The sequence below is a fragment of the Nipponia nippon genome, unplaced genomic scaffold (genome assembly GCF_047370975.1).
Source record: "Nipponia nippon isolate SJK-2023a ecotype South Korea unplaced genomic scaffold, ASM4737097v1 scaffold_26, whole genome shotgun sequence".
Lineage (NCBI taxonomy): Eukaryota > Metazoa > Chordata > Aves > Pelecaniformes > Threskiornithidae > Nipponia > Nipponia nippon.
The window spans coordinates 3,512,615-3,532,468 of NW_028262343.1; the positions used below are offsets into that span (position 1 = coordinate 3,512,615).

The 19,854-nt window shown below is 43.1% G+C and overlaps 1 protein-coding gene across 2 annotated transcripts in view; it reads right to left on the reverse strand.

Moving 5' to 3' along the window:
- LOC104019556 (phosphatidylinositol 3-kinase regulatory subunit alpha-like) overlaps positions 1-8,133 on the reverse strand; it is a 74,834-nt gene extending 66,701 nt beyond the window's left edge. For both annotated transcript variants that reach the window (XM_087762513.1, XM_087762514.1), the window contains exons 1-2: positions 8,009-8,133; positions 4,372-5,135 (exon numbers count right to left, since the gene is read on the reverse strand). In XM_087762513.1, coding sequence (XP_087618639.1) covers positions 4,372-4,705 — 334 coding nt within the window. In that variant the 5' untranslated portion in view covers positions 4,706-5,135; positions 8,009-8,133. The remainder of the gene's footprint in view (positions 1-4,371; positions 5,136-8,008) is intronic.
- Positions 8,134-19,854: the final 11,721 nt, after the last annotated feature.

Here is a 19,854-nt window from a genome sequence, read left to right on the forward strand (position 1 = left end):
TCTTTGGCAGGAACCTGCCCCATTTCTCATTGCAAGTCAAAAGCAACCGACTTGTAAAGTTCATGACTGCAGGGCAGTTCTGACAACTCCAGCAGGACAGGCTTACGCTCAAACTGGGCTCTTTAGAATGCACCCAAGGGCTCTGGCTTGAACAGCAAATACATTTACCAAATGAGATAGTGACTCATCACTTCACTCTGTAATTTCCTTTTTCCATTTGCCTAAATCAGGAGAGATGATGACTGTTTTCTTCCCAACTGAGGCTCCAGGCTCACTGCATTCCATTCACTCTTATGTCCCCTACTTTACAAATGTAAATAATTTTCAGAAACACAATCTCTCTACTGGCTTTACAGCAAAATTAAAGAAACAAATCCTACAGCATATTCAGTTCAAGAATGCACAAATGGTTTTCTGTTCTCTGTCAGTTTGCATCTTTGTCAGACATTGCATAACCTGGTCTTTGAAAGGAGTTTCCAAATGTTCTGTGTCATTATCTTTGTCTAATTTGCTGATCTGTATCTGTTCTAAGAGAAGAGTGTAAAGAAAGTTTTGGTTTGGTTTTTCTGTTGTTTTGGGGGGTTTGGGGTTTTTTTTTGTTTTGTTGTTTTGTTTTTTTAAAAAGAAATCTATGTTATAGCTTCATTACGAGAAGGAAGAGCTTTGTATTTTTAGGCTCTAAACCAGCTGAAATGGTACAACATACACAACCCTTTTAAGTTACACAGGAAGTTGCAGGAAGCTCCAAAACATCAAAACAGACAAATTATTTATATAAAGTTCTGGTCTGCCTTCTGCAATCTGACCTTCATTTCGAAGTGGGAATTTAGCATTCAAAGTTAAATCAGAAAGTATTTCTGTCAATTAATCAAAGCTTTATGCTCCAAAGTCTGCTTAAGATCAGCCTTTACAAACCAGATAGAAAAACAATACTGTATGAACCAACTCTAAAAGTATGCAGATGTATGAGCTGAATCAAAGTTCACAAAACTCAGCTGGACTCAGGACTCTCTTCATTTTCAAAAGGAGTTTGGCGAGACAGGGCTAAGTGAGAGGAACCAGCCCTACGTAGCTCCAATTTAAAAAAAGAAAGCATTTCAAGACACACACACAAAAAAAGAATTTTTCATATCAAGTCTTTACAGCTTCACGTAAAGTTCGGATGTCTAGTGGAGGGCATAAAGATGACCCTGTGCTGGGTCTCCACTGTTGCAAGTACTTTGACCCCTCCAGTGGCAGCCAGTCACCCTTGCTTGGTGGGAGAAGTAACCTGGGGGAAAAGGCAGGTTGGGGCAGTGAGAGCCTCACACCAGCAATAGGAATTAAATCTGCCTTGCCATAGCTCTGACCTGCACCAGGCCTGAAACTGAAAGGTGCTAGAGACTTCCTGGGGCTCTTGTATCCCCTTTATTTTCATATCTTTTCAGATGCAATTAAAAAAAGCCCTACAATCTCAGACTAAATCTACTACTTCATTAACAAAGGTAAGGGGAAGACAGGCAAAATGCAACAGTCCCAAAATTTCATTCAAAGAGCCCCAGTTCTGGTCTCGACCAATGGTTCTAGAAATTTAAATGGATCATTGATAAAATAAAAATCTGGGGAAAGATTTGACCCAAGTGTTGTAATAAATAAATGAATATTTTAATAGAATTTGAGACCACCAGCAATTTGTTTTCAAATTAGCTTTTAATATTTAAAGAGCTCCTTATTTATAACTAAGACTGTGATTGCATAAGACACTGGCCTCATTGACTGCAAAGTCTGTTCAGATGCCCACGATTATTTGTGTATGAGTACCTGCAGCACTGTGAATACTGGCAGCGTTGTGCCTAAATATTGCAAATTTGATCTAACACAAAAGAATCTGAACACTGATGAGAAAGTGATCAAGCTTAACAAGGCCAGGGGAAAAAAAAAAAACATTCAGAATAAATAATTAAGTATGTAAGATTATTTAAATGATTAGAAAGTAATTTTAAAGAAAAAAAACCCTAATTCTGTTGAGGGAGGTCTAATCCCTGATTCTAGGGCATTACTGAAGGTGCCTAGCCTTTTACATGAAGCTCTAAATCTTTAATTCAAAAGGAGTTATGGGAACTTTTTGTTTTATAATCAGAAAAATGCATGGCTGGATCGCAAGCTGATTCTTAAACATTTTGAAGTATGGCAGGATCATGCGTGCAGACTTTGAGATTAAGATTCCCAGTTAAATTAGCACATTTTCTTATTTCAAATCCTTGGTCCCAAGCTATTAAAAATAAACACATTATATGTAAATAGTACTCTGTCTAGAGGCGATAAACTTCAGTTTAGAAGTGATCTAGTCACTAAGGCTTGGGGCACTGTCTCATCCCAAAGATGAAAAAAAAAAAAAAAACAAAAACCAAACCTACATTTAAACAGAGCCCCCTAAACCTGCAGCAGAATTTCAGAGTAACTCTCAGCAGCCGAAACTCCCATAAATATCTGTTACGAACACAGTCCCAGGGCAGGCTCAGAAACTGCAATATTAAAACCAGGACTTTTCAGCACAGCGCTGTGGCCAGCTCACAGCATGGAGTTGTGAACAGGGACATCAAACAAGCATGAGTACAGAGACCAAGCAAGTTACAAAGCACTACTTTAAGTTTAAAGCAATAAATACATCAAAGCCTCAGATGACGGTTACTTCACCACAGCATGCATAAATGAAAAATCAAATTTTTTTTCCACCCTCTGCCTCTCAAAATTACCTACCAGTGTTGAGGTGTCTATCCAAAGAGCCATGTTTATTCTGTAGTTACATACAATGCAGACAACCATCTCCACAGGTTTAAGAAAAAAGCTAATGTTACCTGATCAGCACACATTAATATCCAAATCAAGGAATTATCAAAGAGTAGTGTTTCCTTTCAAAAGCAAATACCCCATTTTCAGAATTAATCTAATGAGAAACCATGAAACTCGAGTGACTAGAGGCTAAAGAGTTTGAGGACTTAAGAAACAGGGACAGTATAACCTAAAATGCCACTACACCCCCATCTCTCCCCACCTTCATTCTAACAATGATATATACCTAGACATTACATACTTGCAAGCAGTTCTTGAGTGCCTAAGGATATCACTATGTAAAACAGTTCAGGTCTACTCATTATTAAGCCCCCACCAACCTAGAAATGCTTCTGCCAGGTTTCCACTTGGTTGCCACATACAATTTTCTATATTTTCATTCTTATCTTCTTTGATTATCAGCACAGCAGAATATAAACTCTTAGGCAAAGCAGGATGGAAGCTGATAAACTGATACCACAACTTCACAAGTGATGCTGCAAACATTTCTATGGAAGCAGAGGGTGATGATACTATCTAGGACTATGGTGTCACTTTGAGAATCAGGATCACATACTACAACTTGTATTTCCTACGGCTAGAAATACTGAGAATTTAAGAAGTATTAGATGTTGAAGCAATATAAGCTATTCTAGACTTCTGAGAAGTAAAAGACCAATGTAAAATCTCTCCTAAGATGGACTTGGCTTGTTGATATGTAAAACCCAAATATCTCAATATCAGTAGGTAAAGCAGACAAATCACTTTGAGGAAGGTTTGTTTTGGGGGTTTGTTTGTTCGGGGGTTTTTAACCTAAAGCTTTTCCAATTCTTAAGACTCTTTCTTCTATTAACAGAAGAGTTCTGATCAAAATCTGAGTTCTGTCCAACGTTCTGTCACAAATGTAGGTTAGAAAGCAACTTATGTTTAAACAAAGAAAATATCTTCCTTTATTTATAAGTGCTATTTTTTCTACTGCATGCCCTATGCCAAAACAAAATTAAATCTGAATTTCTCTATCATCATTCCATTGTTCATTTTTAAATGCCTGCTCTTACTTTTAATGCCACATGTAAACCTCCATGACAAAGTATATATTTGTTGCTGTTAGCAAGAGATTTATGATAGGAACATACTGTTTATTTGGAATTCATATTGTTGGATTCACCAAGAAGTTTCTCAATAGTGAGTTTGATGAACCACAGAGGGAAATGCTTCCATCAGCTTCTTAAAAACCTAAAATAAATGCTACCCTGCTCATTCTCCATTTAAGTCTTTACAGTTGTGAATTATAAGCATACTTTCCAACCTATGAGATGTACCTCACAGTAAGGCACCACAGAGACCAGTAACTGAGACAAAGCACATGAAATTACAAAGTGCATGAGCTAAATATTATGAAGTAGAAACAATTCTTAATTGACTGAAATGAGGCATGCACTAAAAAAGCTGACCAGCATGTATTATATATGTAAATGTATGGCCATGCAAGCCTATGAAACAAAAATACCTGAAAAATGCGGGGCGCACACACACACATCTTCTGAGAACAGTACTAACCTTGTTGCTCACTCTCTGCTTCAACTTTTGCAGGACTTGGTGCTAGAGGAAGGGGTCGAAGAGGACGAGGCTTCGGAGTTGGGGGAGATATTTTTTTTCTTCCAACGTACTCTACATAAGTTCCTGGGAAATCCCCCCTCTCCCCTGTGGTTTCATTAAAGCCATTTAACCAACCAATTTCCTCAGGCTTTGTTTCTTCCCCTTCACTGAATCCAAGTGCTATTAAGGTACCTTTATTCACAGTTAATATATCTCCTAAGTGCAAGTCAATGTCTTCTTCTCGCTCTTTTTTGTAGTCATATAAAGCTCTGTACTGATATCCTTCAGCACTCATCTTGGCAAACGATTTAACATTCAAAAGTGTTATTAAACAGTATCAAAATGCAATTGTCCGGTTATATTTTTATGTACAGATATATTCAAGATGTATTAAATGGGATAATAAAAATGTCAATTGCAATGTCTAAGTAATAAAATCCACCAGAGAATCAAAAAGCACCAGGATCTGTCATTTCACTGCTGATGTTTTTACTGATGTATTTATTCTGAGTCAATGACTGTTGCAGAAGAATGTGTTCTGCTTCTTCTATGTCTAGCAATATTCTTCCAATAGGTTCCTTTTCTGAGCTTGCTGGCACTTCTGGGTCTCCATACTCAAGTTCAGCTGATTCTTATAGCCGGTCACACCTTCTTCAGATGTACTTGCCATAGATTGCCCACATACCTTAAATATTCTGCTACGGAACTCTGCATTCATGCTCTTCCTGGAAAGAGAAGAGAAAACTGGTAAAGTAGTTTCAAATTCTCTTGATGCTTGTGAACTTGGGATTCCACTTATGACTTAAGCTTTCTGCAACCCTGACAGAGGTCATGTGTCCCACAAAAGAGCCCTAAATAACAATATAAAAAGCAACCTCACAAAAAAAAAAAAATCTGTCAGCTAATGTTTGCATTTTTCTAAAGGATATATGTCTAATTACTTGAACTGAATTTGCATAATTTAACTGACTTGACCTACTCCTCTGATCTTTTATCATCAAATGTATCATAGCAACTTTACGGCCAGATATTTAAAATGAATACTTCTGTCTCTTATATTTGGTCTGACAATACAGAACTGGAAATCTTGTAATAACATAAAAACTGCTTATGATATTTTTTAAGCATATTTTAAAAACTCAGAACCTGAATCAGATAGGACAAAAGGTCCAATTTACTTGCATGTTAGAACAACTCAATGCAGTTATGACAGCAAAGTTTCCCTAAATCCAGCTTCCCTGGGGCTCAGAGCTGCAGTACCGGTTCATACTCACTCCTCAGCACTGCCTTCAGTGCAGGGCCCCCAGCATCCTGTCTCCTGACTGATCTACCGTTCATGTACCTGGAGACACACTGAATTTCTTGGATTTATGCCTTTTTCTATTCTCATTATCTGTCAAGTTCAGAGTCTGAGTCTGCCTCCATCCCCAAGAACCTTACAGACAGCCCTAATGTGCATTGATGGGTAAGTAACAGGGACAGACACTGGTTCTCCACACTGGTCCAGTAACACTGCAGTGTCTCCAAATAGTCCTCTTTCACAGTTCTTTACTTTCTGCTCTGTTAAGATCCTGTATAAACAGATTCCCTTTACTCCAAGTGGAGTTACATGGTTTCTACCCTCAGACATTTTGAGTAAAACTGATTTAAGCTGATTACTCTTAAAATAAATAGCTCGGAGACCATCTTAAGTAGAGGGAAAAACACAAACCAAACACTTCAGGCAAGAAACACTGTTACACTTGAAATGATGTATTACTGGATTTCCATTTGGCAAATGGAATGGAAAAGGAGGAAGAAGTATTGTAGAGAATCAAACGCTCATTTGGTTTTTATTTACGAAGAGCTTGATCCCAATGAAAGATTCCTGAGTTTAGGCAGAATTCTGGTCTCTCAGCAGAATGGTTTATGTTGGGCATTTCAACAGTTATAACATTTAAACTTCAACAGAAAGTCGCAAGAGGTTCTCGTAAATTTAAGTGGAAAAGGAAGGGGACATGAAATCTTCCCCTCCACTCCTCCTATTAAAAATGATGTCTGGCTCCCACTCCACTGGTACCCAAGCATTTCCTCCCACACTAGCTAGCATTCCTTTGGTGAATGAGAAGAAAAACTTCTGCCCTGTGAATCCATGTTACTGCTAGCCCAACCAGAGAGGTGTGCACGTGTTACTGATCCAGCACCCCTATACAAGATAGCAAAGATTTTCTTCACTTTTAAATTAGCACATTTAATAACCATACCTCCTCATGCTGCCATCTCTCTAACACTTATTCCAAAAATCCCTAGGGAAATAGTACCTAACATGAACTTTCCTTCGACCGCAATTATGAGCTTCATCAATAGAAGATTAGACTAATATACTTCGGGAGGCACTGAAATAACAGGAATTGAAGTGTAACCGAGGAATTTTGCTTGGAGACTGACTCTTCTCCCCACTAGGTGTCTACACACCTGTAACTCACAGTTATCTCTGAAGCGTGATGCTGCCACCCGAGATAACCAAGGTAAGTACCACAACGGAACACTATTTTCTGCAAGAAACTGAGGTCCAAGATACATAGTGAAGTATTAGGAGATACATAATTATAATCCCTTTATACCACTTCCAGTCTTTGAAAGAGTGATTTTGAGCCTGTGGAGATTCTACCGCTGAACAAGTTCAAATACGTACACATAGAAAAAGTACATTAACTTCACTACGGACACTATAAAGCACGTCCCATTCTGAAACATTTCAAAGACTTTATATGTGCTGCAAAGCTACACAAGAGGGCAGGGGAACATCAAAGCGCTTCAGAAAAGTCATTTAAAGAATAACAACAATAAAAAAAACTAGGAATGAAGTACAAACTGAGCTTCTATCCTAGTAAGAGGCCAGTAAGTTAACCCCTCTGGGAGTCCTGCACCGACAGGCACCCGGGCGGCAGCCCCCGCCGCAGAGCAGCCGCTCTCCAAGAGCCCGGTGCTCGATCCCCGCGCCCCAGTCCCGCTCGGGGGCCGCAGCCCCTCCACCGCCGGGGCAGGGTTGCGCGGAGACGGCGCTTCCCGGTCCAAGAATGAGCGCGGAGCCGCCGGGACCGCCCTCGGCGAAGACCTAGGGAAAGCCAGGCTCGGCGTCGCACCGCCCCGCCACCCGTTCCCCCTGGGAACGATCGCCTGAGCGCTTCCTACGGACACCCCGCCCGCCGCCCCCAGGGACGCCGGGGGCACCAGCCCAGCACCCCGCGCCGCACGACGGGGCTGGGGCTCCGGGGTAGCCCTGCGGCCGCCAGGCCTCGCCCCCAGCACTGCCCGCCCAGGAAGCACTGAGCCGGGCCGCCCCCAGCCACGGAGGGAAAAGCTCCGCCGCCCCCAGGGTTCGGCGCCGGCCGCAGCAGACGGCCCGCCCGGGCCTGCCGCGCCGGAAGGCTCGGCGGCGACACAGCCGGCCCCGAACAGAGGAAAAACTTGCACAGATCGGGGCGGCAGCGCTCCTGCTTGGCATGTCACCCCGCAGGAGCGACCGGTGCTCGGGTCTCGGGCGGCGGCGCGGCGCGGCACGGCCCCGCCCTGTCCCCCGCCCCGGCGGCCTCCCGCGGGGCAGCGCCCGCTTTACCTCAGCGGCAGCGCCTTCCTCCCGCCGCCAGACAGCTGCCATCGCGTCACCCTGCTCTCCGCCGAGCATCCGTTCCACCGCACGCCCACGCCCGACTTCCTCCAGCCCTGCTCGGCTACACCGTCCCCGCCGCCGGCGCTGCCTCCGCCCCGCCCCGCCCCGCGGCGCGGCCGCCACCGCCCCTGCCCCGTCCCGCCCGCTGACTGACAACGGCCGAGGGGTGGTGCCCACCACCGCCCGCCCCGCACCCTGGCCGGGGTCAGGCGGGGTCAGGCCGCCTGCAGCTCCCGCCCGCGGCGGAGGGGGGCCGGGATCGCTGCCCCCGCAGAAGGCAAGGTTAGGCTGGGGAGCGATGGTGAGAGGAACATGTGCTTCTTTGGGGATGTTCCTCTTTGGGGATTTTTCTCCTCTTTTTTTTCTTCCCTCCCCCCCAACTGATGTAATATGTTACGTTGGTGGAAAGTGCCCTGAACAAAACAGCTGCCTCTGCTCCCCTGTACCTGGGATGTGAGTGGCCCGCTGGGTCCCGAGCAGGGTCATGCCATGTGGCAAGGTGATGGCGGCCTGCCGTACCCCTCCAGCCTGCCGCGGTGGGTCTGCTCCTCAAGGGGCAGCTCTGTTCTGCCGGGCAGGAGCCTGGCTGTGGTGACACGCAAGGAGCCACTGTCCTCCCCTCGCCCCCGTCCAGCTGCCTCCACCCTGTGCCATCGGGAGCCCCATGCTGCTCCAAACACCCATCAGCCCTGGCCTAGTGAGAGCTGCTTTGCAGCAGGCCCAGTCAAATGGGCGGAGGTGGTAGCTGTCTGCAGTAGTTGAGGTTCTTTGGTTGATACCATTAATTACCATCATATGGTGCCAAAGTTTGCTAGATTCCATGCAGCACAGAATAAAATTATATATTCCCTGCCCCAAGGAGTCCACAATGTCCAGTGGATCTAACAACACGAGGGTGTGACACAACACCAAGAGGTTGCAGCAACAGAGTTGTGCTGCTGAGGTATGTGTGCTGTGTCTGAACAGGTCTCTAGATACTAAATATGCTGTGCTGGTTTTGGCTGGGGTAGAGTTAATTTTCTTCATTAGTAGCTAGTATGGGGCTATGTTTTGAATTTGTGCTGAAAACAGTGTTGATAATACAGGAATGTTTTAGTGAGCACTGAGCAGTGCTTACACAGAGTCAAGGCCTTTTCTGCATCTCACACCGCCCCACCAGCGAGTAGGTTTGGAGGCGCACAAGAAGTTGGGAGGGGACACAGCCAGGACAGCTGACCCCAACTGACCAAAGGGATATTCCATACCATATGACATCATGCTCAGCAAATAAAAAGCTGGGGGAATGTTGTGGTTTAATCCCAGCCAGCAACTAAGCACCACACAGCTGCTCGCTCACTCCCCACCCCCGGTGGGATGGGGGAGAGAACTGGAAGGGTAAAAGTGAGAAAACTTGTGGGTTGAGATAAGAACAGTTTAATAACTGAAGTAAAATAAAATAGTAGTAACAGTAGTAGTAGTAATAATAATAATGATAATAAAATAATAATAATACAATAATAATATACAAAGCAAGTGATACACGATGCAATTGCTCACCACCCACTGACTGATGTTCAGCTCGTCCCCGAGCAGCGATCACTGTCCCCCGGCCAACTCCCCCCAGTTTATATACTGAGCATGATGTCATATGGTATGGAATAGCCCTTTGGCCAGTCTGGGTCAGCTGTCCTGGCTGTGCCCCCTCCCAGCTGCTTGTGCACCTGGCAGAGCATGGGAAGCTGAAAAGTCCTTGACTAGTGTAAGCCCTACTTAGCAACAACTAAAACATCAGTGTGTTATCAACATTATTCTCATCCTAAATCCAAAACACAGCACTATACCAGTGTCGTGGTTTAACCCCAGCTAGCAACTAAGCACTATGCAGCCGCTCGCTCACTCCCCCACTGGTGGGATGGGGGAGAGAATCGGAAGGGCAAAAGGGGAAAACTCGTGGGTTGAGATAAGAACAGTTTAATAACTAAAGTAAAATAAAAATAGAACAGTAGTAATAGTAATAATAACAATAATAATAAAACCAAGTAATAATAGTACAATAGTAATACAAAGCAAGCGATACACCGTACAATTGCTCACCACCTGCCGACCGATGACCAGCAGGTCCCCCAAGCAGCGATCATTGCCCCTCCCCCGGCCAACTCCCCCCCCCCGCTCATATACTGAGCATGACGTCATGTGGTATGGAATAGCCCCTTGGCCAGCCTGGGTCAGCTGTCCTGGCTGTGCCCCCTCCCAGCTTCTTGTGCACCTGGCAGAGCATGGGAAGCTGAAAAGTCCTTGACTAATGTGAGTGCCACTTAGCAACTACTTAGCACTACTTAGCAAGAACCAAAACATCAGTGTATCATTGACACTGTTCTCATCCTAAACCCAAAACACAGTCCCATACCAGCTACCAAGAAGAAAATTAACTCCATCCCAGCTGAAACCAGGACAACCAGCTACTAGGAAGAAAATTAACTCTATTCCAGCTGAAACCAGGACAGGGAAGAAGAAGGAAGAGGGGGACATTCGGAGTTATTGCGTTTGTCTTCCCAAGTAACCATTATGCGTGATGGAGCCCTGCTTTCCTGGAGATGGCTGAACACCTGCCTGCCAATGGGAAGTAGTGAATGAATTCCTTGTTTTGCTTTTCTTGCATGCACAGTTTTTGCTTTACCTATTAAACTGTCTTTATCTCAACCCACGAGTTTTCTCACTTTTACTCTTCCGATTCTCTCCCCCCATCCTGCCGTGGGGGGAATGAGCTAGTGGCTGTGTGGGGCTTAGTTGCCGGCTGGGGTTAAACCATGACATATGAGTACATATGTTACCATGACTCAGTCCTTGTAGGTGTCGCTGTGAAAGAGGAGAAACTTGTTTTGGCATAGGTATAACATCGAGGCTGGCAGGGGAATGAATGCAAGGGCGGCCATGCAAGAAGCAAGCTAAAGGTTCATTGAGACCCATGCCATGGGACTGTTGAACTGCCAGGGTTGTCCTAATTAAAAGCGACTAAATGAGGATGAGAGATATGTAGAACGTCAAAAGCAAGGACAAGGCATTTGTCGGAAGAGAGTGTAAGGATCAGGCCCTGAAACACTCTGTGACAAACTGTAGGACTCGTAAAGTAAAACAGCCTGAAGTCTTATGATCGAAAGAGGAGTACGTGTTGGCTGGGGGGAAGGGAAGAGTCTGCCTTGCTCTTATTTGGCAGTTGGGCATTCTGAAACAGCATATTAGCTTATGGTCTGATCACAGACAACTGAGAGAAAAAGTGAAACAGTTTTACTACAACAAGGTATAATTAGTTTTTGCAAACAGCAATAGGACAGCGTGCGTGTTTTTGGAATCCTTAGATTTTTGGAGGTATTTTTCCTGAAATATGTTCTAAAACAATAAATTTGGTTTTACTGAGTATGGGGAAAAAGTGGAAATCTCTTATCAGCTATAATTTCTTTAAAAGGTGCTCCTCTGTGACCTCTTCCTTATGTTTTGGAGAGGATTTTAAATTTTTTCCCATTGTGTTCCTAACTTTGCAAGCTTCCAAGAGACACTAGAAGGATGTTTCTTGATGCCTATTAATCATTTCTGCATTGATTCATTAGGACTCAGTTCACTTCAGGACTGCAGATGAGAGAAGATCACAGCTCCTAAGGCCTCTTGGGATGACAGTGTGGATCTGACCCCACAGGGGTGTGACAGAGCACTTCGAGGCTGCAGCCACAGAGTCATAGGATCCAGTCCCCAGAAAACAGTAAAAATGCCCTCATTAGCCTATCTGGCAATCTAAACGCACAGAATGACTTTTAAACTAAACACTCATTTTGGAACAGAGACTGGTGTTTGTATGTAAGCAAAAGCATTGCTGTAATTTAAATACTAAATAGTAAAATTGAAGGTTATTGAGGGAAATGCCAGCTCTCATCTCATACATTTTTTGGGGGGACTGAAAACGCAGGCAGAAGCACAGTAAAGAAAGAATGTTCCATTTCTTCTGTCCAGACTGCTGTCTCTGGCATTTACTGTTGCTGAGGGCAAAACCAGCATGGATTTTGAAGGGGATTAAACAGACTGGCTGGTTGAAATGCCAGTCTTGGGCACTAGCCTGACAATGGGTATTTAAAGGAACTAAAAACCTCTTGAGTAATGGTTCCCAACTGGTGAGACTAGACTTGTCCCACAGGTGAAACGGCAGGCTAGAGTCGATGGCTGTGCTTCCTCCCTGCTGGCATGGTATCCCTCACTGGAGGGGAAAGTCTCCAGGGCAGGGTCGAATGGACCTCCTTCCTGCCTCCCCTCTGTAGCAGATGAGCATCATGGTCTTTGCTTTCTTTACTGGTTTTCCTTCCTGAACTTGACTTTTGAGTTCACCTCGATCACCTCACTTGCTTCTTTCTATGTGGATCAAGGAGAGAATGGGACCCAAAAGGGGGAAAGTAGGCAATAGCAGCAGGTTGCTTTGTTGCACCCCTTGCTGGCTTTACTGTCAGGCCTGTTGTGACTTCTCTCCCAAGGTCACTCCAGCTCCCTCACATCCCTTTCCTCACAGACCCCAGCATTATCTCAGTGTCTCCAGGAATCATTTCCGATGTCTAATCTTGGTAGGTGAAGGCTATGCAATAAGGTTTGCTCCAAGAACATTGCGAAGCAGTACTCTGGTGTAAAGCTTGATAAAGAGGAGGATGCACAAGTTGAAAACCTGGGTCCTTCTTCAATCAGATACTTTTCAGGAGGTCTTAAGGATTGCATAAAGCTTTTACATATAAAGCTTACAGTGGGAGTAATGCACATAGACATGTTTGATTAGGTCCAGATTTCTTGAGAAGGATATTCTTGACCAATTGAAAGATTAAGCCATTGAGGCAACATGTAAACAGGAGGGATTGTCAAGGCAACAGTCAATGGCAAGAAGAAAAGACAGAAGGGTGAAATATGGGTAGAAGGCAGGATTATCAAGGTACAAGCCATACACACTTGTGCTTGCTAAGAAAGACAACTGTAGTCTCCATCCATCAGGAGATCTCTTGAGGAGCATTTCTGCCAGAGACTGCTTAGGGGAATGCAATAAAAAAATGAGCAGGTATTTTGTTTCATACTAGTAGCAGTCAGATTATTTGAACCTTTGCATCTTACCTCTGGGCAAGCTTTTTGTAGTAAAGGTCATGCAGCACTGGAGAGAATCTACCCTGGAAGTTCCCTTTCCTCTGGCAAAAAAAGTTCAGCTTGATCTTAAAAGGAAATTTTAAAGTATGGAAACTAAGAGAGGAAAAAATGCAGTCATCAGAGGATCTGTGGGGAAAGCAGAGTTCCCAGAGCCACTAAAACTGGCAAACTCCATTTTTCTTCTTTACTGGCACATTTTAAGCAGGGAGATTTCCTTCTATTTCTTCTAAGATATCAAGGCAAATCCATTTGTAAGGTAAGATACCTAGCTTAGTGGATTTTATCAGTGCTGAATCTGATCTCCTGGAATAGTGTGGGCAAGGGTTGAGGAGACCATGCAGGGGAGTTTTATTGGAATATACCTTAGGTGTGATGAATGCTAATGGCATATGTCATTTACTAAGTTCAGAACAGAGCCCTGCGACTTGTGTCATAATATTGTACCCCATGTGCAGCAGAGCGGTTTCAGCCAGCTGATCTGAAGGTTGAAGTTGAAAAAGAATCAATGTTTATATTCTTTCTTACTCCCAAAGATGAAAATGACTTCATATAGTGTAACTATGCTGTTCTACTAATACACACTGGTAAATGACTCATGTAAAAAAATTCCTGAAGGAGTGACCATAGTGGGGAGTCAGGGAAACAACAGGAAAAACTGTCCATAGTTATTGTAGACATGACTTAAATTCAAAATAAATAAAATGGATCACAAGACAGACAAGCATCAAAGCCTGTGAATGGTGATGTTTTTCTGTCATAGCTAGGACAAAGAAAATATTGCTGCCCAAAAATGTGGGTTTAAGTGTGTTTCAGAAGACAAAACAGTAGCATGAAAAGCAAGTTCCTTCACTGCTTAAAAGTATTTTAGCATATAAAGGAAAAGAGTGAGCTAAAAATAAGATAGAGGAGTCCAGGAAAGAAAGAAGAAAAGCTTGCTGTCATATTAAGAATCAGATAAGTAAGCCTGACAACCTTCATGTTAAAACTGGAAGGAAGCTGATTAGCAGTGTGCCAGTCATGCTGGGCATAACAGAGTGATTTGATTTGAATTTTATTTCAGTTCTGTGGGAAGGATAGAATGGCTTCTATTTGGCCAAAAACCTGACATCAGCAATAAATGTGGTGGACATCTAAGGCTTTTTTCCATTCTTCAAGATACAGAGCGACTAAGGAGGTGGTGGAATCTCCATCACTGGAAGTTTTTAGGAAGGCTAGTCAAAGAGCTGCCTGGCAGAGATACCAGTTGTCCTGCCTCGGCCAGAGAGATGGAATAGATGACCACTGGAGGCCTTTTATGATTCTGTAAGTGCATGTACATATTAATTATCAGAAGAGGACACAAATCCTGACAAATCATACTTTCTCTTAATTAAACTTTCCCACCAGAATCAAAGTGGCCCAAAAATCACTCCCCTGCTCCCATCCAATATCTGAAAACCAGATGACCGTAGTTGTAAAAGCACAGGGCCATACCTCTGCAATACAATCTGTTAGCAAGGAGTTTCTCCAGTTTGCTTTGGAGCACATTTCTAAAATACAAAACTAGTGGAAAACAAGATTTCTATGCACAAATCACAGCCAGAAAATACTTTGTGTTCATGAAAAGTCTTCAAAATATTTTGCTTAAAAAACCCAAACTATTTTTAGTCATCGGAAAGTTGACTTTTTATGTAATCTTTTTCTCTAGTCTCATAATTTTGAATAACTAAATGTATGAAAATTTACATTTTGTCAAGAAACCTTTTTAAATCTAAAAGAATTTTTTTTTTGATCTACAGACTATTAAGATAAATAAATAGACAATGTTTTCCATGTCTGAAGCACAGCATAATTGATAAAAGTGTTTTAAATATCATATCTGCAAATGCAACATCTGTTTATCTTTCAACCATATAAAATTACATAAACATAGATTCTGCTTTTTATGAAATCTATGAGTAATTCCTCCTCTGCTCTTTCAGTGCTTGTACGCTAAGTGATAGAAAAGTCTAGGCTTGACAGACATGCAAGACTCATGTCTTCTGTGTAGACAAGTGGTGTGGCATGAACAGAAATCTTGGAAGTTTTCACATGCACTGTATCATTTGTGCACCTGATGTCTATCAACCAGCACCGTCTGAATAAGAAGACCACCAGGAGCAATAAGACCCCCATGAGTAATGATGTATCTAAATTCCCTAAAGATGCCATTTGTAGGTTTTGGTATTGACATCTGATCACAGGGAAATTTGCATCTCGCAGTAGTGAGCTCCATCTGAGAAACAGATGAAGTTTAGATTAAGACCTTCTAGTCATTTCGTATCAGTTTGTATGGAGTTGTCTAGTTTCTTTCAATAACATCAAAGTGGAAGAGGTCACATTTTATTACCAATTGTCTGAGATATCCTGGACCCTTAAATAAATTATTCATAGGAGTCGCTCATCACAGTAAGTCTCAATATGGGTACTTGATAGATGACACCTTCCCTCAGTATTTCTCAGTATTTCTTGAATAGTACTCCCTCCGTCCATGAAGACAGCAGGATGTTCAGTTTGTTTCCCCAGCTGTCTCAGTCAAAGACCTCCTCGAGATAGCTTATGCTGGGTGATGAGGCCAGTGTGATTATGGAAAAAAGAGAAAACTTCTCTTCTGTTACCTTTTCCAAGTAAAAAGACAGATCCCTTCAGTAGTTTTGCTGCAGGGGTGTCTTCACAGCAACAGATGTGATCCACAACTCTCATTTTATGTTGGCTTATGCCCTGTGGATAGATACATCAGTGGGATCCAAGCCCCAGCTGTGCTTATCTTTGGAGCAGGTATTGCAAAAACAGGCACACTCTGGAAAGCTCCGTGATGAGAGGTAGGCAAAGGGCTTAGGTCAACCAGTTCCTCCCTCTGTGCCCAGTACAGAAACTGCCCATGTCCGTGCCCAACACTGGAAACTATTGCAATACTATTTCCGTTGAAGGCTTTGTTCTCCCTGGTAAGCACTGTTGGGGTTGACTTGCGAATGTGACCTTGATTCAGTGGTGCAGTTTGGTAGAGAAGGGAAGTGTGGTAGCCCTCAGGGCTGTTGCTAGGAGCGGACAGACAGGCTTAGGATCAAGCTGAGGACTTCCAGAACAAAGAGCCTGAGTCTCAGTGCTTTCCCTGCAGTTAGACTCTAGCTAGTGACAGTAACTTCTATTCCATAATGCATCCAGCAACACACAGATCCACTGGAGGAGAGCAGCACAAAGCTGAGAAACCTGCTAGGAGTCTGCATAGCCTGGTCTGTGGCAGGCGAGCTCACACTTTGCATACTCACTTTATCCTGCACCTGGTCCATAGCAGCAGAATAAGTATACAACTTCTTTCTTCCCATATGCGCCCATGGCCTGGGGTGGTGGGTCTACATCTTTGCTAATTCAACATTCCTGGCTTCTCACCAGCCTTTGTTTATACTGTAGTCTGAGCAGAAAGTATAAAGCACTCTGCTTGCAGTCTGTTCTGTCCAACTCACCTGACCACAGTCTGTGTGCTGGAGCCTTCTCATCTGCAGAAGAGCTAGACAAGATCCTGGTGGGGCACTGTGATGGATGACCAACTGTCATGGTTTAACCCCAGCCAGCAACTAGCACCATACAGCTGCTCGCTCACTCCCCCCCAGCAGGATGGGGGGAGAGCATCGGAAGAGTAAAAGTGAGAACACTCATGGGTTGAGATAAAAACAGTTTAATAACTGAAATAAAATACTAATACTAATACTAATTAAAAAATTGTAATGAAAAGGAAAATAACAAAGAGAGATAAATAAAACCCAAGAAAGACAAGTGATGCAAATTAAAATTGCTTATCAACAACTGACTGATGACCAGCCAGTCCCTGAGCAGCAGCCCCCCCATCAACCTTCCCCCTAGTTTTATTGCTGAGCATGAAGTCATATGGTATGGAATATCCCTTTGGTCAGTTGGGGTCAGCTGTCCCAGCTGTGTCCCCTCCCAATTTCTTCTGCACCTCCAACCTACTTGCTGGTGGGGTGGTGTGAGAAGCAGAAAAGGCCTTGACTCTGTGTAAGCACTGCTCAGCAACAACTAAAACATCCCTGTGTTATCAACACTGTTTTCAGCACAAATCCAAAACATAGCCCCATACAAGCTGCTATGAAGAAAATTAACTCTATCCCAGCCAAAACCAGCACACCAACTCAGTCCAGTGGGAGTTTGATTCATGAATAAGAAAAAAAAAAAAGAACATTCTCTGGGATGGCTTTAATGTTTCAACAAGGCTAAGTGCTGGGTCCTGCACTTCGGTCACAACCACCCCATGCAACGCTACAGGCTGGGGGAAGAGTGGCTGGAGAGCTGCCTGGCAGAAAAGGACCTGGGGGTGTTGGTTGACAGCCGCCTGAACATGAGCCAGCAGTGTGCTCAGGTGGCCAAGAAGGCCAATGGCATCCTGACTTGTATCAGAAATAGTGTGGCCAGCAGGACCAGGGAGGTGATAGTGCCCCTGTACTCGGCACTGGTGAGGCCACACCTCGAGTACTGTGTTCAGGTTTGGGCCCCTCACTACAAGAAGGACATCAAGGTGCTGGAGCATGTCCAAAGAAGGGCAATGAAGTTGGTGAAGGGTCTAGAGAACAAGTCTTATGAGGAGTGGCTGAGGGAGCTGGAGAAGAGTAGGCTGAGGGGAGACCTGATTGCTCTCTACAACTACCTGAAAGGAGGTTGTAGCGAGGTGGGGGTCGGTCTCTTCTCCCTAGTAACAAGCGATAGGACGAGAGGAAACAGCCTCAAGCTGCACCAGGGGAAGTTTAGGTTCGATATTAGAAAAAACTTCTTCACCAAAAGGATAGTCAGGCATTGGAACAGGCTGCCCAGGGAAGTGGTTGAGTCTCCATCCCTGGAGATATTTAAAAGAAGGGTAGACGTGGTGCTCAAGGACATGGTTTAGTGGTGGACTTGGCAGTGCTAGGTTAATGGTTGGACTCAATGATCTTAAGGGTCTTTTCCAACCTTAATGATTCTATGATTCTATGTTTGAATATAATTTTTAATTCATAGAACTGATGCTTCAAGAGGAAGGCACAGCCCTCTATGTCACACCTCAAAATTGCTGACTGATATTTTATTTACATGTGTCCACTACTTTGGATGATAACTCTGGGTGGAATACATTCCACCAAACATTCCTTATAATTTCAGGACCTACCCTACCCATGTGAAAAGACATTTTATTCCCTAGGAAACCATTGTCATCTCAAGTCCCACAAAGGAACCAAACCACATAGTCCCATGTCCTTGTGTCAAATACTGTTGAAGCCTGCTTGTCAATCCTCACCTGAGGTGAACCAGCATGTATTTATTTATGCTACTGGGTTATTTATGTATCTGGGTTCATTGCTAGTAAAAGGGCGTAATGCAGACGGATCTGTTTAAAGGATTCCCTTTCTGGAATGTTATGAAGTTAAAGTGTTACATATTGTTGTCATAATTATTCATCTTGTCAATAGATAAGATTTCATTGGATTTTATCATTAGGTTACCACACAGGTTTCTTAAATAGTCACAAGTGCATGTAACCATATTCCCGCATCTGCCAATAAAAGTACTCTCCACTATAGGAGGGAAGAAAATACAGTCTTAGTTATAAGTGATACATAACACAGAAATAGTATCCTAAATACCTTGATCTATTTTTATACTACCATGTAGGAAAATGAAGTATTCAGCAAATCTTTTTTGTGTTAAGAGTTATTCCTATAAAGAATTATTCCCCAAATCTCCCTGCTAAGTGCTAATGTTGTTCCTGGTAGATTTCACTTTATATATTTGAGTGCTAACATTTACAGTACATTTTCTCATTTGTTTTTAAGCCATGCTCAAATTAGCAATTAACTAAAATAGTTGCTTTTGTAAATGGAGTATAAGAATAGTTAATAATTTATATTTTTCTGATTCCAGAGTGCAACAGTGTGAAAATGAATGATTAATTTCTTGTTGATATGGGAAGGAATTTTAATCTTTTATGAGAACATCTTGGCTGTGGGTATGCTTATCTCTGAGAAAAAGAGAGCTGAAATTCTTCAGTGGGCAATGTATGAATAATATCCGAGGCAGCACTGAAAATAAAAATAATTGAGCAAGGAACTAGTTACAATTTCCTCTTCTGTGTCTAGGATTTTTATCAGCCACTTTCCAAGCAAACTGTTAGCCCATATGGAACCTAGTATTATTTCAGAAACGTAACCATTCATTTATTAATTGAGCATTTATCTGCTTCTGTTATAGGATTCAAAAGTCCATTGTTACAAATAAGCTAAGAGGGAAATTTGGATCATTTTTCATAAATATTCCTAAAAAGGGAATTTAATGATCAATATAAGTGTCACTGCTACTTCAGTTAGGATTTCACAGGAGCTGGTTGTTTTGTCGCATTCTGGGGCCATTTCCATTTGTCCTGCAGTTGGCTTCATGCTTCCATTTAAAGATCAGCAGCGTGACTGTAAGTGCAGACCTGGTGACTGTAGGGGCAAATCAATGCTCTGTCCTCACCAGTAGCACTCCCTGGTGCAATGTCCTAAAGATATTTTTATGCAGCCTCCCTTTTCATAGGTGTAGTTTCACAAGTGTAGTTGGTAGGCAGAAAAGAAGAATGAAGCCCTGGTCAGCTCAGCAGTCTCAGCTCT